General features: G+C 40.0%; 2 protein-coding genes across 2 annotated transcripts; both read left to right on the top strand.

Moving 5' to 3' along the window:
* Window positions 1-132: 132 nt before the first annotated feature.
* On the top strand, window positions 133-6,232 carry LOC143739057 (uncharacterized). The gene is made up of 4 exons (XM_077231166.1): window positions 133-281; window positions 1,378-1,549; window positions 1,724-2,197; window positions 4,624-6,232. Exons 2-4 carry the CDS (start codon window positions 1,420-1,422, stop codon window positions 5,064-5,066), a joined length of 1,047 nt encoding a protein of 348 aa, XP_077087281.1. The 5' UTR covers window positions 133-281; window positions 1,378-1,419; the 3' UTR covers window positions 5,067-6,232.
* Window positions 6,233-12,752: 6,520 nt separating this feature from the next.
* Window positions 12,753-17,724, top strand: dlb (deltaB). The gene is made up of 7 exons (XM_077231127.1): window positions 12,753-13,014; window positions 13,187-13,426; window positions 13,771-13,837; window positions 13,986-14,243; window positions 14,707-15,068; window positions 15,413-15,629; window positions 16,056-17,724. Exons 1-7 carry the CDS (start codon window positions 12,955-12,957, stop codon window positions 16,706-16,708), a joined length of 1,857 nt encoding a protein of 618 aa, XP_077087242.1. The 5' UTR covers window positions 12,753-12,954; the 3' UTR covers window positions 16,709-17,724.
* The last annotated feature ends 1,872 nt before the right edge of the window (window positions 17,725-19,596 follow it).

Here is a 19,596-nt window from a genome sequence, read left to right on the forward strand (position 1 = left end):
TTACTATAAATAAAGCATAAACGTATTCATAAAAACGCGAAAATGTTAGCTAATAGGAGGGCTAATAGGAGGACATTGCCGTCAGCTTTAGCTCTGAACCTGCAAGGAGAGCACCAGCGCCACTGATAGAGGAGTGGTCAGACCTGGTAACTGCACCCACCCATCTACGCCACGGAGAACAGGCTAGCAAATGCGCTTGCGCAGCGCATACGCCGCTTTCTACGAAGTTTCTGGATATCTGGACGCAACGCAAAATATTGATTAAATTTGACCATTCTGAGGTATTTTCCAAGATTTTATAGCCTTAAAGTACTTTATACGCTTACGGCTTTTCTGGAGTTTACAAACTGATCGTTAAAGTGAATGTGAGCGCACATATCGTGTAAAATAGCTAACGTTAGCTAGCTTAAATAGCTAGTCAGTGATGATTGTAGGTAATAACAAAATGGGGGCGAAATTTCCTTCCGCATTCGAGGGTTTTGTTTCGTTATAACATTGATATTCTGTTTATCATTTTTCGATTTATGTTCGCTCGACAACAGACTTGTGTGCTGCTTGGGGATGTAACGTTATGTGTTTGGTTTATTCAGTTGCTTTAACACGATGGCGCTTCCTCGTGGCACAAAGAGAGAACGCGTGATTGTAATGTGTTTATGTAACTACAGTTAAGCTACTATACCTCGATTGTAACATGCGCTCTTTCGTCTGGAGCTAATAGCTGGGTGAATGAATGAGCCGGCGTTTTAGTTGTTCTTCCTTCCGGGACATCCATCGTGTGTTGTTACTTAAGATCATCATGTAACGTTAGTTGGAAATCAAGTGATCTGTTGATCTGAACAATGAATGTTAAAAAAAATCGGACTCACGCTGACGCTGACGTTCACTAGCTGGTTTGTGAGACGTATTTAGTCTCATGTCTCATATCCTTGCCTCCCACTAGTTTTTAAAATGGCTACATTTGCACTTTGACATTAATCAGAGCAGAGGTGATCAATATAATTCTTTAACATGAATGTACAATTCAAATGACCAAAATGATGCAAGTATCCCTAAAACCAGACCACAAAACTTCATATTGATCAGATTATGAATTGAGCTGAAGAAAAACACATTTCCATATTTTCCATATTTAATTAGCTTTAAGTTCTGAGTTTACTACTAGGAGACCCCCCCTGTTTTATGCAGCCTGTTTTGTCCCAGCACTCAAATAATGCTGCAATCTGGTTTGTAAAGTTAATTAAATGACAGGGTTCTGTACAAACAAATAAGTTTGAATGACAAATGACATTTTTAGTAAATACTGCAATCTGATTACTGCAAAATAATTACTAATTGTTTTTTTTTTATAAAAATTGGTAATTTCTACACTTTACACAGACTCCCCCCTAATTGGACTGAGTGAATCGTTCTGCCGTGAAGATGTCTGTGTCTTCGCTCTACCTCAAACAAGACAATATGGTGCGCTTCAAGAGGAGAAAAGCACGTTTCTCCTTCAGTGAAGTGCACATCCTGCTGGACGAAGTGCGGAAGAATCGCCACATTGTTGTGGGTGAGTTTTACCTCCGTTTGACAGGCAAAACCTTCCGTAGCAAGTTAGCAGTCTGTTATAAACTAAATGAGTTTACACAGATCAGACAACCACCAGTTATGTTTCATGTCCCTATAAAATGGACAAACTGTACATAAATAAAATGTTCCGACACTTCTCTGTGTCTGTGCATAGGCAAATTTAACGCAGGCATTCCCTCTGACGTGAAGCGCAGGAAATGGGCCGAGATCACGGCGCGTGTTAATGAGATTGGAGAGTGTGACAGAGAGATCATGGAGGTGATCAAGAAATGGTCCGACCTCAAATGCGACACAAAGCGCAAAGTGGCTGCTCTGCGGACTGGTGCTACAGTGTCCCAGCGATTGGCACGGTCCAATATTGAACTGTCCCCGATGGAAGTCATCGTGGAATCCATACTTGAACTGGACAAGAAACCATGGGAAGCCACACAGCGGTCCAGATCTCGCAGTCATGGTGACGAACAAGAGCCTGTGTGTGAGGATGAGGAAGAGGAGGATGGGGGGTTTGTGGGGATGGGGTCGGTAAACAGTTCCCCGAGCAGAGGAATGGATGTGGGAGGAATGCCTGCTACTACAAGCGGAGTTGGAGGTGCTAGTGAGATGCAGTATGACGGATCCAAAGCTGGAGGTAAACAAACTGAAAATACTCAAGTTGGACCATAAGAATTTTCATTAGATTTAGCACTGCACTGCGGTTTTGTACACACTAGAGATCCATTTCAGTTAGGAGTGTAAATATGAATCGACTCGTATCGATGCATCGATTATACAGCCGGCGATTCGATGCATCGATGCGTCCGCAAGAGTATCGATTAATGTATTTGTTTTGCCACCTGTCTATTTTCAGCATCCGCTCATATGCGTACAAACGATTGTTGTTATGCACTGGGCTAACGTTAGTTAATCATCGAACTAAACTGCCAAAGTGAATGCACCCTCCGTCACTTAGTCGGCGAATTCCTAGCTAGCAGTTACTATTTACTCATTTTTTATTTACTCATTTTAGCTGACTTACAACTGCTATATTTCAGAGGACGCACGCCTCTGGAGCAACTAGGGCTTAAGTGTCTTGCTCAGGGACACATTGGTGTCTCACAGTGGATTCGAACCCGGGTCTTTCACACCAAAGGCATCGGTCTTATCCACTGCGCCACCAGCTCCCATGTTGCTAGCGTAACTACGCCTGTTACTACGTTACTACGCCTGTTTGTTACTAGCGTAAACAAACAGGCGCTAACGTGTAAAAAAGGCTACTTCAACAGCTTACTTGAAAAGTCTCGGGTGCTTTCACACCAACTCGGAACGGAACAGGCACGGTTCGCATGAAAAAACGCTAATAATGTGAACGCTGTCTGTCATGCGGACCCGGGTGCGCACTGGGGTACCAAACCCGAGACTGCCTGGAGGAGGTGCACTGAGTTCGGTTGCACTTGAACCGTGCCGCGGTTCGCGTTAATGTGAAAGCATCACAGACTCGGGTGCGCACTTGTTCAGGAAGTAAGTGACCTGTGCATGCTTTTTAGCTGATTATGATATATTTAGTTAAATAAAAAACATGTAAGGGATGATAGTGTTGATAATTTACCTTGGATAAGAGCGAGAGTGAGTCTGCAGTGTATTCGCACACACATAGCGAGTGGACTCAGGGCAACAAATTAATGGAAATCCACTGTCTCCTGCGTTTGCAATCAGCAAAAAGCCAAATGCGACACAGTAAACCGTTGTTGTTCACTCAGCTGTGCATAATAGCACCAAATTGCAAAAAAACCCCACAATATATTGACCCGCGTTCTGTTTTCTATCATGCGTCGTGCACGTTTGCGATGACGTAAGATGCACGGAAACGCACCAGGATTCGATAGAATCAAGTTTTGTACTGTATGCAGTAACTGTTATAGTTGCTGTTCTATTTGCAGTGCATTTAGCACAACATACACATTATGTGAATAGAATACTGTTTCTGTATTCTCAATAAAAGGCAAATTATAAAAAAAATTGTTGATTTATTTGAAACTTAATAGATCTCATGTAAAAATATCAAGTATTGAATCGAATCGTATCGCGGGGAATTCTGAAGTATCGAAAATAATCGAATCGTTGGCTTAAGAAATCGGTATCGTATCGAATCGTCATGAAGGCTCCGATTTACACCCCAAATTTCAGTGAAAGTTCACTGCGAGAAACTTTAATGCACTTTATATATATGATGCATTTGCTCAGAAATACAGTAAAATAGTAATATTGTGAAATATTATTACAAATCAGAATAACTTTTAAATTAGACTGTTCTATTTTAATATATTATAAAAATGTAATTTATTCCTGTGAGGCAAAGCTGAATTTTCAGCATCATTACTCCAGTCTTCAGTGTCACATGATCCGTAGGAAATTATTCTAATATGCTGATTTGCTGCTCAAGAAACATTTATTAGTATTATCAATGTAAACTTTTGTGCTCCTTGATATTTTTGTGAAAACTATGATGCATTTTTTCAGAATTCTTTGGTAAACAGAAAGTTCAAAAGAACAGCATTTATTTGGGAGACAAATTTTTGTAACATTTTAAATGTCTTTACCGTAACTTTTGATAAATTGAATGAATATGAATATCTTTAAAAACAATTTTAATTTTAAACTGACCCCAAACATTTAGGCCTGGTTTCACAGACATGGTTTAGATTAAGCTAGGATTAGGCCTTAGTTAAATTAGGACATTTAAGTAGCTTTTATAAACGTGCCTTTGAAAAAAACATTACTAAAAAAACATTACTTGTTTGAATTCTGAGATAAAACAATAGCACTGACATATTTTAAGATATATAAGTGCAAGTTTCTTTCAGTTAAAACATGCATTTTAGTCTGTGAAACAGGTCATTAAAGTACTGTTTTGTTGTTCCAACCAAGTTGTAAATTTAATGTCTGTGTGAAATGTCTGAATGTCCCAAACATAATGTTTACATCCCATGTGTTCGAGAAGAGAAAAAAAAGGTGTATCGTAAACGTGATGATATGATGTTTAACTTATGATATGACTGTTTACTTGTTTGATCACAGATCCCGAATCCCACTTAGACTCAGATGAAGACAACCGTGACCTCTTCCCATCATCCTCTATGGCATCTGTCAGTAACTCTTACTCTGAGGAGGACGGAGTTGCAACTAGAGCCAATATTGGACACGTCTCCTCCACAGCCACCGCCTCTACTAAAAGAGCCCCGTCTTTCTCGGGGGCGGAGCCAGACAGTTCCCGTGAGCAATTAGCACACAACGCAAGCCTTAGCGTGCAGGAGCAGCACACCACTAACGCTCTTCTGGCCACGGTCTCCCGCTCGCTTGAGCTTCTTGCAGAGTCAGTGCAGCAGCTAGCGGAGACGCAACAGGAGTTTGCACGCGAATCATTGCAGATACAGAGGGATACCGTGCAGGTGATGCGAGAATTTGCCTCCGGCGCGCTAACGATACTACATGAAAAGGTCAACGGCAAACCTGCGTTGTGAAATGTGTGTTTAGCAATCAGATGATGACCAACAAGCATCAGAGCGTGACCCGTTGTTGATAAGAAACTGCAGTCAGACAACAATCATGAGTAACTTTTCACTGGAACGTTGGTGACCATCAGAGGGCACAATGCCAAGATGTCAAAATACTGTGATTTAGTGCAAGGACAAAGATAACTATTTGAGAAGATGCTTTTGTATCTGGCCTCTCTATATCAATAGGGCACATTTACGTTTTTTGTTTATAGTGAAGTGCAAAAATGCGAGTGCGACCACTCCAAAAATGTTAGCTGAAACCGTGCACGAAAGAGATTTTGTTTGTGCCTACAATAATATGATCTTCCACAACAAAATATTAATTTTTTTCTTCATTCACTACATAGTCACAGGAAATTTTGAGATTAACATCACAGGACCTACTTTAAAATGATGTATAAATTACACGCTTTTATGCAACTCTGTCTATGAGTTAAAGATATAGTTCACCCAAAAATTAAAATTCTGTCATCATTTACTCACACCTTCATGTCTTTCCAATCCTATGTCTTTATTTCTTCTGTGGAACATAACGGTATTTTTAAGAATGTTGGTAACAGTTTTACTGACCATTGACTGCTGTAAGGAGCGTGTTTTTAATTTACTCAAAAACACGTATGTTTCATATTTATTACAGCTATGTGAGTGACGATGCTTATGTAATATTAACTGTTTTTAACTTGCAGTCACATTTAATGGTGTTCAGGGACAACTAAAACCTTTCTAAGACCAGTATACGGTGTAAAAGAAGGCATCTGAATCTCATTAAAATATGTCTCATGGTTTGTCTAATAGGACATTCTTTTCCAGTTGAACTTTTTCAATTTATTTTTTTATGCTGTGTTCACTGATTTCAAAAAAAGTGGGACAAATGTACATTTTTAGGAACCAATTTTCTTACTTCAAGCCAATATTTCAAGTTAATGATGTTGTCTTGTCACTAGAGGGCAGTGTGTTTTTTAATTTTCACGCAGTGTATTCCTCAGATGATTATTTTACTGCATGTGTTTCTTCAAAATCATTGGGTTTTCCAGCAGTGTGAGTTTCATGTGTGTATGTTTTGGTTTTTGAATGAAACCCGCTCCATATAAGTGAGCCTGATATTTCAATAAATTTTAACTGAATGGTTAGACTAGTGTTTATTTCATGTTCTGCTGATATTATGTTTCACTTGTAGACACACGTACACTTAGCTGCTCACTAAGTTTCAGACAGGAGTGTTTAGAGCTCAAGTATTGTTCTCCGGTTCTCCAGGGCTGAAGAGCTCTGCTTAAACAGCTGCCGGTGTGTGTGTGTGTGTGTGTGTGTGTGTGTGTGTGTGCGTGCGTGCGTGCGTGCGTGCGTGCTGATGTAGAGCTGTGGTTGGGGAATGCTTTGTGCATGTGTAAGATGGCAGCTGGTAGCCCTTTTGTGTGGTTTAGGGACCTCTGCTGAAAAAATTTACTTTATTGTGTCTGTCTGCAGATTGTGAATATGTCTGTATAATGTATCAGTCATTTATCATATTAGCCATCTTCACCGGGCATCGCATAAGATACACAATATCAGGTTTTGTCTTTGATGAAGGTCACATTAAACTGCAGGGTTTTTTTACATCTGGTTCTTTGAAAACAGGTTTAGTTGTCTTGCTTTTATTTTGTTATTTGGCAGATAGATAAGATAGATTAGTTGATTATCTGTTCAAGCTTGAATTTTAAATTTTTAAGTTCATGTTAAAGCTGGTTTTGATTGTTTTATAAACCTTTTTTGTTCGAGGGAAGAAAAACAAAACAATGAAAAGAAAGTTTCCAGGACTAAATAACTGTTTTTGTGATTTTGTGTACTTAGACTCTACTGTTAAAAAGTTCATGGTCAGAAAGCGATTTCTCCCTTTGAAAGAAATGTATTAGGAAAGAACATTAAATTGATCAAAGTTGACAGTAAAGACGTTTATAATGTTACCTATTTCAAATAAATGCTGTTCATTTGAACTTTCTATTAATCAAAGAAAAATAGATTTAAGTATATATTTCTAGAAGTATTTGTTTCCACAAAACTATTGAGCAGTACAACTGTTTTAAACATTGATAATAAAAATCAATGTTTCTTGAGCAAATCAACATCATAAAATGATTTCTGAAGGATCATGCGACTGAAGACGAGTAATGTTGCTGAACTTTTAAATATAAAAAAATAAATAGGAAACTGTTATTATATTTTTTATTATGTTATTATATAAATTATATGCCACAATTTGACTATCTTTACTGTATTTCTGGTCAAATATATGCAGCGAGCATACAAGATTTCTTTCTTTCTTTTCTTGACGGTAGTGTATTTGGATGTGATTTCTCTGAACCTGCCACACATCAGCTGCCATCTGGAACAAAAGAAGCAGACTGTGAAGCAACAGCGGAGATTTATCGATCCTTCTTTCAAGTACAACTCTGTCTTTCCTCCCCTTCTTCTGTTGATCTGCTGACCTCTTCACCTTTTCATCTCTTTCTTTCACCCCTGCTGATTCTCCTGCCCTCTCTTTTATCCTACATCTGTTACTCTGGGTTCTCTTATAACACAGCGCTACCTCTGCTGTGAGGCCCTCTCTTCCTCCTCAGAGCTTCATGATGGGGCCCTTGTCAATCCCTCCTATTCAACTGCATGAGCCAGGCGTGTGGCTGTTATATAAAAAAAAAAAATTTTGTTTATGTTTTTTGTTGTTGTTAATAAAATTATAATATTTATTATTGTAATCTGAATGAGATGTCTGCACCTTGGAATAAAACAAACGCTCCAAATAAATATAAAATAATAATTATTTATTTATTATTGAATGGTTTGTAAAATAAAATTAAGGGAGGGGGGAGGGGCAAGGGAATTGAGAACATGAATCAGGCCAGACTCAAAAGCGAGTCTCCCATGAGGACTTACACTGACCACAAGACCACTGCTCTGTTTTAATGTGTTTTCCAGTGTGATCTGTTTCTGTGAGATTATTCCTGTCATTTTCATATGAACGCAGCAGCTGCACAAACATACACACCCACAGCAGCTCCGATCCTACACACATTAACATAGTTTGACCATCGAGCATAGGTCTGTACTATCCTCAAGGCCAGATGATTTTGGACGTGTGTGTATATATGCGTGTGTGTGTGTGTGTGTGTGTGTTTGTGTGTGAAAGACTGGTCTGCCATCCCAAAGGGTCAACAGATGCAGTTAGAGAGTGTGTCCCCTCAGGATGCTGGTCCGGTGTGGGTCACTAATGTAGGCAGATGAACTGTGTGTGTGTGTGTGTGTGTGTGTTTGTGTGTGAAAGACTGGTCTGCCGTCCCAAAGGGTCAACAGATGCAGTTAGAGAGTGTGTCCCCTCAGGATGCTGGTCCGGTGTGGGTCACTAATGTAGGCAGATGAACTCTGTGTGTGTGTGTGTGTGTGTGTGTGTGTGTGTGTGTGTGTGTGTGTGTGTGTGTGTGTGTGTGTGTGTGTGTGTGTGTGTGTGTGTGTGTGTGTGTGTGTGTGTGTGTGTGTGTGTGTGTGTGTGTCCTATGGGAGCTGGTCTCCAAGGCGAGCAGATGTCATGACGTGTGTGGAAATCCTGGGTCGGGTGTCATCTATATAGGCTCGAATAAGGATATGGCGATGTGAGTAAATGAATGTGTGAAGTTGTATGTGTGTACAGTCGAATACCTAAAGTCTGACAAGACTTCAGTCTGTTTATTTGTATGAATGTGCAAGCTCATTTTGTTTGTGAAAGGTTTTCTTTAATTGTATAATTAATTAAAGAAATCATCTTAATTGAGATGGAATTAATAGTGCTTGAGGTACTGGACAATGACAACAAATGACTGAGAGGAAAGTCTTTGTTTATGTTCCTGTTTGCAGGCCTGTTTGATTGCACATATGTGGGATTTGAGGTGTCTGGGTGTGGGGTCATAAATATGTATATATGCATGTGGAGTGAAGGGTGTTCTGGGGTTCCCATGCTCCTGCCACGCTTGTGTCCCACCTCAAGGGACCACCATCCATCCCCCAACACCCATGTTACAGGACACAAATCAGTCATTGCCCATCTGCATCAGCATCACACGGACAATAATTCACTGCAAACACGCAACCATTCTCTTACTCGGATAACAAGATTAACAGATACCTTACTATTAAATTAGGTTTAAGAAAAATTTGAATAAAGATATTAAAATTCATCTTTTGATTAGTCACTGATGGTTGAGACATATGACAAAACATGCCCCACAATTACTTGCCATTAATTATAAAATGCATGGCAACATTTGCATTGTGAAAATAATCAGAAATGATCACTAAAATATTCTTAACACAGATTTACGATTTCATTAGATTTTCTCAGTATTTTATCAAAATCGTGACATTTTCACTCACTACCCTCACCTGTCCTTAGACCAGAAACTACACATTGATTAAAACATGTTGAACTTAAGAGAAACAGAAGTGTAACTATATCAAATTAAAATGGTACATAATATAATATATATACTATAAATATGTTAGGTAAAAAGTACTATGTCATGACAAAATAAAGAGGAAAATAAATACAGTATATAAATTTCACAGGTGTTCCTTAACTTCTTACTGCCAAACATTTATGAAAACAGTCAGGCAATATCATTGACAGTCACGTCCAGAAGGTCCTTTTTTCATTTTTTTTATTTTTATATATTAACTGCCTCGGGTCAAGCCAGGTGACACAGTCTCCGTTAAAGGGATACTTAACCCAACATTTTAAATTCTGTCATCATTTACTCACAGTGTCGATTACCTGCATGCCTTTTTCCTCTGCTGAACACAAAAAGAAGATATTTCGAATAATGTATAGGGAACCAAACAGTATTGTTGAACATTGACTTCCATTATATAGGCATAAAAAACAAACAAATAACAAGAAACAACTCATGAGGGTGAGTAAATGAGTAATGACCATAGCGTTTTAATTTTTAGGTGAACCATCCCTTTAAGTTTTAAATATTGTTTTTAAATTGTAATAGTAGGCCTAACTGTTAAAAATAAATCTTTTCTTATTTCACTGTTGTCTAAAGAAAGTGTTTAGTGTTTTATTGCCTTCTTTACCTTCTTCAGCTGAATGCTATAGTATAGCCTATTGGATAAGTGCTTCTCTTTCTCTCTCTGTGCAGATGTCAGGGCTCTCAAAAACCTATAGCTAACAGCCTTTAGCCCAGACCATGTGTCCGTTGCTTTTAACTGAATCTTAACTTTTTAGCACTTGCAAAGCCTTTGTGTAAGGATTAAACCATCTTGCATGCCATAGTCACAACAGTTTCTAATTCAAATTTTTTTGTTGTTGTTGTTTTTAGTTGTTTTACTGTGGTTAAACAAACACACTGAATGAATACTTTTGTATCAGCACATATGTTTTATCTACAGTGACTGACAGCACATTATATTGTTGAATTGCTCTTTTGGTTATGTTTTTGCTCATCGACAACAGCTTGAGGTTAAAGTACTTCAAGTTAGATTAGATACTCCTTCCCTTGACCATAAGCTACTGAAACTTGTGTTGTAGCAAGTGCAGAATGACATGACCATTATCTCAACCTTGCATGCAACTATGCTTACAAAAATGTTGTTTTTCCTCACCTGGTCATCTGTCCTCTTACCCACAACAAGAGTGTGGCATAAAATGTGTCTTTGTCCCCAGCATCACTGACAGGAATCATAAGTTATCAAGTAGCCTATAGTTTAATTAAGTGATTTTGTTAGCTTACAGTGTCAAGTAGCTAATATTTCCTGACTGTTGTCTTGACACACTTTCTAGATTTATTTACACTTAGTCTATATCTGCGGACTTAGAGACAATATTTATGAGGTATTTTAAAAGACATTATAAGTGATGCATTGTGGTTATTGCTTAATGAAAGGATTCTGAGGCACGCGTCACTCATTACCATAACAACAGCTCTCGAGACAGACCTACCACAAAAGCACACAACCTCACGTCACAATTTCTGCTCTTCTCGTGAATAAATTGATATAAAAAAATAAAATTCCATTCAGTTCGCATAACACTGAATTAAGCCAGTAGCCTAAACAGTAGCCTATTCTTTACTATTCGATGTTCTTTCCTTTTATATTAATCAGTAGACCTAATAGGCCTACTTTGGAAAATAATTTACAGGCATGTAATAAAATATCAGGCTTAGGCCTGTTATATGAGTGGAATGGCTGCAAGTGTTTTACCGCCCGCAACAGATGCCGGTTGGGTGAGTTCGGGCGGTTTGTGGCGAACAATAAGTGACCATGTGCCGCATGTTAACATACAGCTGTTGGAGTTGACCCACACAAAAGCGTCATCATGATATTTCCCCACCCATCCTCCAGACAGAGCAGCCCGCGCGTCTCTGCATACTGCACAACAAAAGACACACACACACATACACACACACACACACATACACACGCGCGCACGCGCACACGCACACACACACACACACACACACACACACGCGCACAAACACAGGTATTCCTGTCATTATGAGGACAATAGGTGTAATGATTTTTATAGCCCCTTACACTAACCCTAAATATACCCCTAAACATTTCTTTCTGCATTTTTACATTTTCAAAAATCATCACTTATGATTTTAGCCTATGATTTGACCATAAAGTCAGACATTTTTTCTATTAATATCCTTGTCTGGTTCCAATAACGTGTTTACCAGGTATAGGCCACGCACACACTTTTGACTGACACAAACAAACAAACAAACACTTATGGCCTCCCACTGCCCGCACGCGCCAGATCGACCACACAGTCCAAGATTGTGTGTGTGTGTGTGTGTGTGTGTGTGTGTGTGGAAATAATTAAAAACTGAAACCTGCGCTCGATGTAAAAGTAGGCCTACACTACCACTCTGGTGGAAACAACAATAATTGGAAAAATGGCATAATATTTTTAATAAAAGATAAACAATTTTTATTTTATGTTTAATATTAGCCTATTGATATAAAAAAATAGCCTAATAAGAAAACCTTTTTTTCCAATGTCAAAACATTTGTCCAAATATTTGCAAAGATTTAGACTTTTGTCCTATACGTTTTACTTTCACACAAAGTTCCTTATATCATAACTACTGCTCGCATTATGAAGGATGTAAGCATATAGTTAAACAGGCAGTGCACCGCATAACTTTTGGTTCGAATAGAGGCTAACCGTGTAAGTAGCATTTCTGTTTGCTTTTTTAAATTCCCGTTAATTATTCATGCTTGGACAAACTTTAAGCAAGCAAATCAAATCTAAATCACTACAGATCAGATCACAGATGTTTTCATTTATAAGTAGTGCGAATAATAAACTAATTCTGAAAGTCGAGTAACACGCCTGTTTGATGAATTTACCTTTATTATTTCGCCAAATTAATTAAATATTTATCAAGCTTTCATACTTGAGAACTCCTGTGCACATCTGCCCAACATCACTGTAATGAAAAATAATAAATGATATATAGACAGTATGTCACAGCAGTGTGGCTAGCTTCAACCCTAACCCTTCAATTCATCAACACAACTGCCACACGCAGCTGCAGATCAATTTAATCAGGGCAATATTATGGCATATGTCCCCTCTGACGTCACGTGAAGGGGGGCAAGACATATATAACGGCGTCCATTCATCAAGACATTCAATGAAGTTAAACCGCACGCGCTGAAGAACGGAGACGATGTGTGCGCTTTTCCTCTGAAGACACAGTGGACTTTCATGGACGTGCCAAATATTTCTTACCAGGACATCTAACTGTCTTCTTCTTCTTCTGTAGCTTTAAACACTTTAAAGTTTCGGATGAAGATACGTGCGTTTTATTGTAATAAAGTTTAGGATTAAATGAGCGAGATGGCGCATCTGTCTTTGTACTGCCTGCTGTCTGTGTCGCTTTTCCAGTTGGTAAGAAGCAAGTTCAGGGCTTTGCTTAGCCTATCATTCATATTTTCATTGTCTCTTTAATGTGCATTTACAGTAGTATGAATATTTGTCTCCTAGGCAGTAGCCTACAGCATTGTTTATTTTTTAATATTTTAAGTCACATTTAGCCTGCGGTTTCTCTGTTCTTGAACAGGTGGTTTCATCGGGTGTATTTGAATTGAAAGTTCACTCGTTCAGCACGACACGGCGCTTGTGCAGGAGGACGCGAGACTGCAACATCTTTTTCAGGATTTGTCTCAAGCATTCTGAGGACGTCATCAACGCTGAGCCTCCGTGCACCTTCGGAACCGGTCAGACGGGTGTCTTGCGAGCGGACCAGAGCTCTATAGCCAGCAGCGCAGCCATTCGGGTGCCTTTCCACTTCAAGTGGCCGGTAAAGTAACATTACACACATTAACACTAGCAAACAATATTTAATTACTTCATTGTGTAATTATTAAGCTGATCTGAGAAAATAACTAAGACAAATGCATTTTTTTTTGCATTACTGCAAAAGGATTATTTTTATTCAGTTTCCCTTAAGTTTAACTAAACATTTAACATGTAAATAAGTAAAAAAGACCATAAACAAGACCATGCAAAAGTCTGAAAATTTAACAGATAGGCTTCTAAGAAAAAAAGAAAAGAAAAAGAAAGAAAGACATAGAGATTGTTAGCTTCTCAGTTTGAGTGCAAAACGTTTTCCTAGGATCTGGAATAACTTCTTGTTCTTTTCAGGGGACATTTTCTCTTATTATTGAGGCATGGAATGCAGAGTCTCCTAAAGAGCATCATGATTACACAGGTGAGTGGCCCTGTTTCAGAGACTCTGTAATTTAATTCAAAACAAAGATACAGACATGATGCATTACTAAATTAAGAGTTTTTATTTATTTAATTAACCAATTGACTGCTTTTTCAAGCTACAATATTCCTTGAATTTTCCCCAACAGAAAATCAAAACAACCTGATCAGTCGTTTAGCAACACGAAGGCGCTTGGCGATTGGAGAAGATTGGTCTCAGGATGTTCATTTCGGCGATCAGAGCGAGCTCCGTTACTCGTATCACGTTTTCTGTGATGAGTTTTACTACGGCGAGGCGTGTTCGGATTACTGCCGTCCCCGTGACGACACGCTGGGACACTACACCTGCGATGAGAGCGGGAACAGGGAATGCCAAGAGGGATGGCAGGGAGACTACTGCTCCGATCGTGAGTAGCCTATGTGTGTGTCAGATGGTCAGAGGTCTGTTCAGTCCTTTGGGATAGTATGTCTGGGTCCTAAAGAAGCAGTCCTATCTCTTTCTTGATCACTGTATTTATGTGCTATTGTGGTTTGTGTGTTGGAACCTGAGCAGCAGCAGCATTACATCCCTCTTATCTCTCATATCTTAGTGTGTGTGTCTGATGGAAGTTGAGCTGCTCCTTCAGAGCTTCTGCACTTCTTTTGTTCAGCCTAACAAAGAAACCCAACAGATAAATGCTAGAGGGTCGTTCTGTGTGTGTGTGTGTGTGTGTGTGTACGCTTGCCGTAGCTCAAAATACAAAAGAGTTCATTACCTCTGTCAGCTCACCAGCTGCTGGCCCCTACACTTAAATCACCCATTCATCTGCCCTCTCCGGGGGGCGTGGTGTGTGTGGTGTGCTCACCCCCCTTCTCTGTCTCCCCTCACAGCCATCTGCTCTTCGGACTGCAGCGAGCGACACGGTTACTGCGAGTCACCTGGGGAGTGTAAGTGTCGTCTGGGATGGCAGGGGCCGTCCTGCAGCGAGTGTGTGCATTACCCAGGATGCCTGCATGGGACCTGCTCGCAGCCGTGGCAGTGTGTGTGTAAGGAGGGATGGGGAGGCCTCTTTTGTAACCAGGACCTCAACTACTGCACCAACCACAAACCCTGCGCTAATGGCGCCACCTGCACCAACACTGGACAGGGCAGCTACACTTGCACCTGCCGGCCAGGATATGGGGGCACAAACTGTGAGCTGGAGATTAACGAGTGTGACTGCAACCCCTGCAAGAATGGTGGAAGTTGTAACGTAAGCTAAGCTCACTTATTAATAATCTATCTATCTATCTATCTATCTATCTATCTATCTATCTATCTATCTATCTATCTATCTATCTATCTATCTATCTATCTACTTTTTACATCACATGCAATTTTAGTAGATGCAGCATGTTACATTTTTGTTCAAAAACAAACATTTACACATTCAGCTTGAAGATAATACAATTTATTTAAAAATAAAATTAATTTAAATAATGTTAAAATTAATTTTTCCAAACTAAACTATAACTGTGATTTAGGATTTAAAAAAACGTGCTCAGATCAATGGATTGTGGAGATCAAAAATTATTTGATATCTATTTTTCCTTGCAGGATTTGGAGAACGATTACTCCTGCACATGTCCTCAGGGATTCTATGGGAAGAACTGTGAGATTATTGCGATGACTTGCGCTGATGACCCCTGCTTTAACGGAGGGACGTGTGAGGAGAAATTCACCGGTGGCTACGTCTGCCGCTGCCCCCCAGCCTTTACCGGATCCAACTGTGAGAAAAGACTGGACCGCTGCAGCCACAAACCATGTGCCAATGGTGAGTTTTTGTGTTGATTGAAAAAACGCTATATCAGAATTGTGAACAAAACACCCACATTTACCATTTACTAACCCTCATGTTAGATATCTTTCTTTTGTGGAACACAAAAGAAGACGTTTTGAAGAATGCTAATGCTGCTCATACAATGAAAGTGGATGGCAACTACTGCCTCTCATGCTCCAAAAAGTAAAAGCATATTAAAAAGATACGTCTTACATATGAGTATTCTGAACACAGAAATTGTATGCATGGAATTTGTTTTAAATGTAGTTCACTTGACAGCTGTGTGGTCACCATTCACTTTCATTGTATAAAAAAGAGCATAGTTCTAAACATTTGTATGCAACCACACACATGCACATGTGCTACTGCTACAGTTCCTCTCTTCTACACCTATGTATCCTCCTCTCTCTTTTGTTGTAGGTGGTGAGTGTCTGGATCTGGGTGCTAGTGCTCTGTGTCGCTGTCGCCCTGGTTTCACCGGCCCTCGCTGTGAGACAAACATTGACGACTGTGCCCGCTATCCATGTCAGAATGCCGGAACCTGCCAAGACGGCATTAACGACTACACCTGCACCTGTACTCTAGGTTTTATGGGTAAAAACTGCAGCCTCCGAGCAGACGCTTGTCTCACGAACCCATGCCTTAACGGGGGAATGTGCTACACGCACTTCTCAGGGCCAGTGTGTCAGTGTGTGCCAGGGTTCATGGGTTCAACCTGTGAGTTTCCTGTGCAGGGAGGTCTGGAGATGATGTCCCCCCGGGTTGGGCGAACCTCGCCTTCAGCTGTGGCGGTGTCATGTGTGTTAGGTGTGCTGGCTGTGTTTTTGGGAGTGTGTGTGGGACTGGTGGTGATCAGGAGGAGGAGGCATAGACTGCGCAGACAGCAGCTGTGCGATTCTGTGTTTAATGATTTGGAGACAGTGAATAATTTCGACAGGCAGCACTATCCCTATGATCGAGACTTCAGTCAGGTGAAACCCAGCAACACTGAGAGCCGCATCTCATTGGCGGCCTCTCACACACTGCCTGCTGGGCAGGACTTCCTGTGGAGTGCTGGAGGAGGGCTCAGATGAGACACATCCACATGTACATGTGTGTAAATGCCCCCAAACACATGCATACACTGACGTAGACACGAGCATATACACGGACACACAAACTCATATGCAGGGATGAGAATTTGGATGTAGCACTTGCTTTTGTCTTAATTTTTTATGAATGAATGAAAGAATGAAGTATGTCTTAGCTGAATAAGGGATTGGACCTTTGCCATCTGTAAAGGTGGAAGACTCTGAAAACCAAAAACTAAAAGAAAAAAACACTCACTACTGTGACACTACTGTGTGCTGGGCTCTGTGAATCTGTTTCCATATGAAGACAGACACAAGTGCTGAAAGCTGTAACAGACTTAGGTTATAGAACTCTATATGAAGAGAACTCATATCTTTATACAAAGATAAAAAAGTGAAAACTTGCTCTATACAAAGAGAACTAAGTAAGGAAATACCTCTATTGAAAGAGAAAGAAGTAAGTTAAACTGAAGAGCATTGAAGTTGTCAAACTAAATTTTCTTGCTTTCTTGTCAAACTCTGTATGAGACTGATGAAACAATAACTTTTTTTATTGCACAAGGGTGAGAGTATCACCTTTGTTCATTTGTCAGGATGTTACCAGCAACAGGTTTAATAATAATAAAAAAGGTATAAATAAGAGAAAGCAAGCGGAACACAGTCAGGAATATCAAACGATATTCTTAAGACCAAATGGGAAGATTTTGCTCCAGTTTTGTATTGTGTATTAAGCAGTGTGTTTTTTCCCTCGAATGATATGGGGAAATATGTGTCAGTGGTTCTTATGTTAAATTACATAAAATCTGATTTTCTTCAATGGGGTTTGTCTAATGAATGTTTATTTCTTTTGCCAGATGTTTCCTATTAATTTAAACCGAAGTTTACGCCTAAGTTTCTATTTTGCATTTTTGTACTTTTGCTTTCAATCATTGTCTTATCTTTGTAAAGATTTTATGTTAATTTATTTTGTATATGTGTTTGTTATTTTAATGAAATTAAGTAAATTATATGAGAAAACACCTAATTTGTTCAATTCTATTCTTTCTACAATGTTTGATTAGTTTTTTTTTATCCAACACAAATCCTTATTCACGCAAAATACACGTGACGTGCTGACGCTTATTTACACAGACTGTTAAAGGTGCAATGTGTAAAAATTTTGTAACAGATCTAATAACAGAAATGCAATATGACATCCATAACTATGTTGTCAGTGGTGTATAAAGAACTTACTCAATAAACCGTAATGTTTTTATTACCTTAGAATGAGACATTTATATCTACATAACCGCGGGAATCCCCTTCTATGAAGGTCGACACATTGTGACGTCATGTTTCTACCGTAGCCGACAGCGAACAAACAGCGCTACAGAGCGCGTTTCGTCATTACCTTGAAAGAGAAGCAGCAGAAAGCTAGAAGCTAGCCATAAACACCGTGAGTAGTGACTTTTCCCTTGTCAGTGGTGTAAAATATGTAGTTGGATTGTTTCATGTAACTTAGTTCTTCTCCCTCGCTGTGTTATGGCTTTGCTATGTGGGGATAAATGTGCTGGTTACGTTCGTGAGACAGCTGATTAGTACTCTTGTCATTGACCGTAAAACAGTAACGTCACAGGAATCACCAACTCGTCGATCGCGGTCGACAAGTCGAAGCATTTTAAGTCGATCACGAAGAGTTTTCAAATCAGAGAAAAAAAGCCTATTGTGTGTAGTAAATGGTGTCTAGGGGATGCGGAGGCGCGCGCGCTGCTACAATCATGCCATTTTTGCCACACGCACCTTTGGGCTCATGCGGACGCGTCGAGTTTAAACAAGGCTTTACGCTTTAACCAGCTCAGCCACAGTAACAGCTCATATTTAGCCAGCTAAACTTTTACTTTCCTGTTAGAAAAAATATATAGGGTTACACTTTATTTTGATAGTCACTTTAGACATTCTACTAACTATAAGTAACTTTTCAACTACATGTCAACTAACTGTCATTAGAGTAGAGTTGTGACGTTCGCGAACGAACCGATTCTTTTGAACGGCTCATAAACATGAACGATGGGAGCCGAGTCGCGGCTGGAGGGGAGCCGTTCTTTCTGTCGTTCTTTTTTTCCTATGCGTGTTTCACACAGATGCACACAAATTAGCTCCTCAGTTATAGTGGAAGGGGCGCACTCAGCGCAGGGGTGCCACTGCTACTGCCTAGCATGATAGTTGTGCACGCGCGGTCGCGCGCGCATCCTTTACGTGAGTACTCCAGTGAAAAAAAAACCTACGTGCCTCTGTCATTGGGTAGGAGCGGAGCCAATGACTTGTGCACGCTGCCGTCACATGGTTACTCCAGTAAAAAAAAAAAACACACATGCGAGTGCCTCTCAGTGCCAACGTCATAGCGGATAGCGGGTCGTTCGAAGTTCGAACTAAGAAGACACACACGTGACACGTCTGAAAATGAGCCAGAGGAAAAGGAGCAGCATTTGGGTGCACTTTTCTCACGAAGAAAACAGTAAGGCTAAATGCAGCATTTGTCACAAAGTAATTTCATTTAAGTCTGGGTCAACAAATAATTTACACCGGCATTTGAAGACTCAACACCCAACACTGCAGCTCACAGGTTTGAGAGCAGAGCCAGACTCAGACAACAACAGTGACACTGATGTGTCCATTGCCTCCTCTGCCTCCACATCAAGTGCAACTGCAGCCACAGCAGCCTCTGACCCCACTGGGCCCACCACATCGCCTGGCCAGGCACGACCAAAAAGAAAGCAGACATCCATCAGTCAATATTTACCTCCTGTCTTGACCCCATTAAGACAGGAGAAGATAGACGAAGAGCTGGCAAAGATGATAGCCACTGACTTCCAGCCTTTCTCAATAGTGGAGGACACAGGATTCAAAAAATA

Source organism: Siphateles boraxobius, unplaced genomic scaffold (assembly GCF_051911475.1).
Source record: "Siphateles boraxobius isolate OS27281-9 unplaced genomic scaffold, OSU_SipBor_1 16, whole genome shotgun sequence".
NCBI lineage: Eukaryota > Metazoa > Chordata > Actinopteri > Cypriniformes > Leuciscidae > Siphateles > Siphateles boraxobius.